The 6,000-nt window shown below is 45.5% G+C and overlaps 1 protein-coding gene across 1 annotated transcript in view; it reads right to left on the reverse strand.

Annotated features, from left to right (window-relative positions):
- ADAM23 (ADAM metallopeptidase domain 23) overlaps nt 1-3,235 on the reverse strand; it is a 68,692-nt gene extending 65,457 nt beyond the window's left edge. The window contains exons 1-2 of the mRNA XM_033064391.2: nt 3,082-3,235; nt 1,808-2,034 (exon numbers count right to left, since the gene is read on the reverse strand). Coding sequence (XP_032920282.1) covers nt 1,808-2,034; nt 3,082-3,235 — 381 coding nt within the window. The remainder of the gene's footprint in view (nt 1-1,807; nt 2,035-3,081) is intronic.
- Nucleotides 3,236-6,000: the final 2,765 nt, after the last annotated feature.

The following is a 6,000-nucleotide window of genomic DNA, read 5'->3' on the forward strand; positions in this document are numbered from 1 at the left end:
TGTTATAAAGTAGATGAAAGGGCAAAGAAATTATTTCATGCAAGGAAAGGTACAAGATGGAAGTTGGGGTGAAGGTGTCAGCTACGATGATCTGGAAGCAAGATGTACAAAAATCCATCTAGACAATGAACATAATCAACCCTTTCCTTCAATTAAATATAAACAATAAATACAAAACAACAGAAATTTCATGCCAGAAGAATGAAGTCAACATAATGTCACTCTCCATGAGGGCCCAGGATTAAGGAACCCTTCTGTGGAAAAAACTGCAGCATTAGCATTCCCTGTGCTTAAAAGGGACATAGTGAGTGGAAAGAAGATCCACTTTAGAGTCAGCAGCAAGCATGCCCGAGGAAATCAATACCAATCCTGTCAGCACTGATTTCTGCAGAGCTTTACTCCAACATGTGGGTGGATACAAGGTAGGGCATAGGAAAGAACAGCAATGTTCTCATGGGCAGTGCTGGGTAAGTGTAAAGATTGGTGGACATTCTCCCCTATGGATTTAAAAAAAAAAAAACCTACATACACGAAGGAAGCATTATTCCCAAATGCAAGTCTGCAAGCACTTGTAAATCCCTTTCTTCCCAAGAGGGAAACAGGAAGACCTTAGTGTTTTAAGTGTATTTAAGAGTGGTCTCACTTGAAAGAATATTAGTTCTGAATGTAGTGTTCTCTTAAGTAGCTCCAGTTTCCAACAAACAAAAAGCTTTTCTGCGCCAGCCATAACATACGGGTGCATTGAGATGCATCCAAAGGCACACACCAGTATCCATGTTCAATAACCTAGGAAGCAACCTTTCTTCCTATTCAAACACAAAAAATGTACAGCCATCTCACCTTTTTTTCAAAGATTATTCAGTGCCTTCTTATTAATTCCACATCTGAAATGGCACATAATCAATATCAACATAAGCACATTAACATGTATTAAATTTGCTGACTAAAATTTCAAGAGAAATGCCATTCAATAGGTAGGAACTCCATTATAGCTAAGTCCTTCAGTAATATCATACACACTGACTTGCTTTGTTGTCTCTTCCTACCATGGTAATCTCTTTAGAGTCAAGCCATCTTTACCTTCACTTTACCTTTCATCCTGTAGGAAGAAATTAATTTTTTAAATAAAGATTTATTAAAATAGGATGAAATAAATTTAAAGGGTACTAAGTGATATAGTTTAGACAGGTTTATTTCTTTACAAAGTTATTCTACAAAACCAAAGTTTGTTCGATTCCATACAATTTCAGGGGAAAAAAAAAAAACTTAATAGCTGCATCCATACAAAATGGAATATTAGATCTTGCCATTGAAAAATGAGAAATGCAGGTTCTGTTTGCCAAAAAGTGGTAAGACTTTACAGTGGTCTTCACTGGCCATACAATGGCAGGAAATGAATGCTGCATTTATTAGGTAAGTAACTCATGCTGCCAGTTTAGGATTCCAAAGAAGGTCCTTATGCAGGTACTTCTGCAGTCTAGAGCTATTTTGGAAGAAACATTTTGTTGATGGTGGTGTATCAAAAGTGAAGACACCAGAATCTATGCTGATTAGTCAAGTCAACTTCACCTAATTCTCATTTGTTTTATCTATAGTTTCTGAACCATTCTGAAATTCAAAATAATTATTTTTAAGTTAACACAAGGGAAATTAAATTCTTGCTTAATTACATGTACTCCTTTAATTCCTAAAAACTGTTGCAGGGACCACCATTAAGTCTTGAATATCTACAGACTAAAACAAACACAGTTTCACATCACTTATCACTGTTTTGAAAATTCTGCAGATGAGCCTCTTGTTAACCTACCTTGTCATGTTTCTGCTGGTGCCTTGTCCTGGTATCCAGGATATGGTAAGGGGTCTCAGAGTCTCTGTTGATGTAATAGATTAGTCTTGAAGGCAGTGTGATTTCTTTCTGGATTGCATTGCTGTAGCTGTTATTTTTACTGTTACTGCTGTTACTCTGTTGAAATGTGTTCTCTTCATCTGCCAGTACTTCCTCTATACTGCTTGCTGTTTCATTCCAGTGCAGGCCTGGGGAGGAAAAATATGCCAGCCATAAATTCCATGGCAGAATGTGTTTATTTCCATGAAAAAGCTACATATTTGCTTGCAGTTTTCTAACATTTTACTAATCACTCAAGCAAACAAAAAAGATAGCTTATTTATTGAGCTAGATTTTATTCCTTTTTCACACATAAAATTATTTCAGAAAGAACATTAATTATTTAATTGTATATACATTTTCATATGCAGTCATAGAGTATAAATATTTTAATACCTCTCAACCTTCAGGGAAAAAAAGCCAATCCAACTTAATGGACATTCAGTTTCCCCCTACCCCCTCTTGGATAGCTAAATTCTTTCACGAAAAACCCAACAAAGCTACGAAAAGCTAAGAATACTCGCCGTGTTGCTAACATACACTGAATTCAGAGTCCATGTGCACTGAATGCTAAACTTCCTATTATATAAAGGAATTAATTTCTACTTCTTTTAACTTTGACAAGAGCCCTTTTCTTCAGTAGCAGCTTTTGAAATGAAATCCTCTATCTTTCCTCATTAAAATTTCAAGCCAGTCAATCAACACGATGTAGCAACATAACAGTATTACAATGTATCGGCAATGTACCAACAACAATAATAACACGATGCACAGACAGGCTGCATTCAGAGCATTCCACATGTCACCTATATGCAACCAAGAGCAAATAAACAACAAAGCACACAGAAAACCCGACCCCGAGCAGACAAATCAGCGGATCGCCGTCCACATCATGCACCGTGACACACACAAAGCCCACCGAAGCTTTTTGTGTCGCATCCCTCACCGGCGTCTTTCGGCGCACAGCATCCCTACCCAGCACACTGCAGCACCGGCACCGCACGTACCTCGCTTCGGTGTAAGCAAGCGAGCCAAGGAAGCGCTAACTGAGCCCCGGGTTTAGACACGCCGACACAGACACGCACACAAAGCTGGGAGCGGGAAGGGAGCAAGGAATGGCTGAGGGGAAATGGATGCTGCCGGGGTGCACGGCGAGGGGCCGCAGACACCTCAGCACCCGCACCCCCCATACCCACCGGCGGCCGCTGCAGCCGCGCGGGCCCGGGGGCAGGAGGAGCCATGGAGGAGCAGGAGCAGCGAGACGAGGCGGCCGAGGAGCGGCAGGAGCGCGGGGCGGCGGCGGCCGCCGCAGCCAGGCTGCCGCAGGGAGCTGCTGCCGGGCGGCTTCATGGCTCATAGCGCCCCGGGGCGGGGGGGCAGCGCGGCACAGCCCTCGCGGCCGGCGGGCAGTGCCCGGGGGGCGCGGGCGGCTCCCCGCAGCGGCACCGCCCGTGCGGCTCCTGCCGCCGCCGTGAGGGACACAGCGGCACCTCAGCGCGGGGGCGGGCGGGTCCCCGCAGCGGCACCGCCCGTGCGGCTCCTGCCGCCGCCGTGAGGGACACACCGGCACCGCCTCGACACCTCAGCGCGGGGGCGGGCGGCGGCGCGCGCGCACCTTCCGCGCCCGCCCCCGGCCGCGCGGCCCCGCGCACGCGCGCTCGGGCCGGGCCGGGCCGGGCGGGGCAGCGCCCGCTGTCCGATGTGCTGGCCGCGGGCTCGGCGGGACCCGCCTGCCGCCGCACCCCGGCCGGCCGCCGCACCCGCGCCTGCCGCCCAGAGAGGCGCTGCCTGGCCGCCGCCAGCTGCGCGCGGAGCCGCTCCGGGCCGGGGTCCCGCGGTGCGGCGGGGCGCGGCCGAACGGGCCGGAGCGGCGGCCGGGAGCGAGTGCGCGGCTGCCCGTGGCGGAGCGCACAGACCTGGCCCCTAGCGTGGGTGCAGCCGCAAACAGATGCGTTTAGGAATTATTCTAAAGAACTTCCCCGCAGAGTGAAATTAGTTTGAAGTCCGTCAGCCCTGAGCAAAGTTCGCAAGTCTCCGGAGACACCGAACAGCAGCAGGGGCAGCTCTGCGAGCTGAGCGATCCAGAGCTGGCCGTGCCCAGCTACTGCAGAGGGATGCACGAACAGCCCCTGCTCCAAGGGCTGTGCGGAGCTCCAGGCTTCCCCCTCTCCTCCTCCCCACGCCTCCAGCTATCAGCTCTGTCCTTGCATGCCCCCGACGCTCTCTTTGGTCCCTGGGATCTGCTCATCCTTACTAAATGCAGCTAGCCCCTGCACTGAAGCGGGGCGGAGGTGGGAACCAAATGTTAACCAAAAAAAGTGTAGGTATATCACAAAGAAAATGGATGTGTGTACAATAAACCAAGAGGAGGACTGCAGGGAGGTGCGTGGTCAGATTCTGACCTGTGTAAATCCACTCTGCTGTGCTGTGTCCCGCAGCAGACAGTCTGGACTGCAAAGACAAGGACTGGTGCATTTCTGTGCAGTGAATAGTACCTCTCATACTTCTAGTTCAGCATGCCTGGGGTGAACCACCAACATGAAAAATAGTTGCAAAGATAAAAATAACTTCAAAGAGATAAGAGAAGATGAATCTGCTGCTTTGTATTCATTCCGTGACTTCAGGAGTCAGAAAACCTGAGTTCAGAGACAAGTCTAGATATGGAGCTCTCAGCAAACATTTTGCCCAGCAGACTTCTAATACCCAAGAACAGATATGCTTTATTTTGGTGTAAGTCTTGCTGCTGAGGAAATAAAGATGTTTCTCCTTTTTTTTTTTTTTTAATTCCTGGATATTGCTTTTTATTTGTCGGTTTATGCCTTCCAATCTGAGTCTGCCACATGGATTTCCAGAAAGATAGGTAGTTTCTGTTTCACATAATTTTCTCTACATTCCAGCCTGGCTTCATCATCCTTGTTAATTTAGAAAGTATAAGCAGTTTTACAGATCATTACCATGCAGACTACATTATAACAATAGTGTCATTAGTTTTTTAAAAAATTAAATCTGAATTCTCATGCTGGTTAAACAGATGCTGTTTGCGGAAACTCAAAATCTAGATGTGTAGCAGCAGACAAACACTTTGAAAAGACAGATCCATGGTATTGCCAGGGGTAAAAAAAAAGTATACAACGTGCCTTAGGATTTCACTGTTGTCTAGGACTAGTGAGAAAGCTATACCAGTTTTCTAGATAAAATGGTTTTCCTTAAATCTCACATTTCCAGGCATTTTTCATGCAGCTCACCCAGCCCAGCTGTTCCTCATCATTAGATATCACTAGAATATTTCAAACATCAGCTCATGTTCTTCCCATAAACATATAAACAGAACAAAGGATCAGTTATGTCAGTGCATTCAGATCTAAAATAAATACATTTTAAAAAAATATTTTACAAGCAAAGAGAAAAAGAGTAGAATGACCATGCAATTAGAAAGAAAATCCATAAACTTTCACCACACACAAGAAACAAGACTAGCAACAATGAACACTGGAAACACCTGCTCTCTGAAACTATTAGGTCCTGAATTTGCTGGCTGCAGATTCAAAATACCAGAAAACAAAATACCAGAAGCATGAGTTACTGCAGCATCTGTATCCAGTGAAGGAAATGGAAGCATTTACTACAGAAGCACACAGGAGACAGCTGACAGCTGGAGCTGCAAGACTGGCTGGGGGGCAAATGTGTACCATGCAAGGTGTACACATACTTTTGATCAGGGTGCTAAATAGATTTTACATCACACCTTCAGATGATTGCCCAGAGCTTTCCAATTCCTTTGTCCTTTACCAGTGGGACAGTGACCGCATGGGATGAAATGTCATAGTGTCACAATTCAAATTAAAAAGGCTTCAGATGCAAAACTGCTGATTATAATCTTGGCTGTTCATATTGATACTCAGGTGGAAGATGTTGGTGCAGACTGTCAACCCAGACATAAAGATTTCCAACAAATTTCCAACACAGTCAAATGCCTTTTCTGATGTCTCTTGAAAAAATTCACCATATCACTTGTCCTGGGAAAATCTCTATGTAAAATATGGGTTTAAAGAATTTGTTCCTTACAAAACATAAATAATATTGATCTTTCTGAGTGAGCACAATAGGACAGTATC

The sequence above is a fragment of the Catharus ustulatus genome, chromosome 7 (genome assembly GCF_009819885.2).
Source record: "Catharus ustulatus isolate bCatUst1 chromosome 7, bCatUst1.pri.v2, whole genome shotgun sequence".
Classification (NCBI taxonomy): Eukaryota; Metazoa; Chordata; class Aves; order Passeriformes; family Turdidae; genus Catharus; species Catharus ustulatus.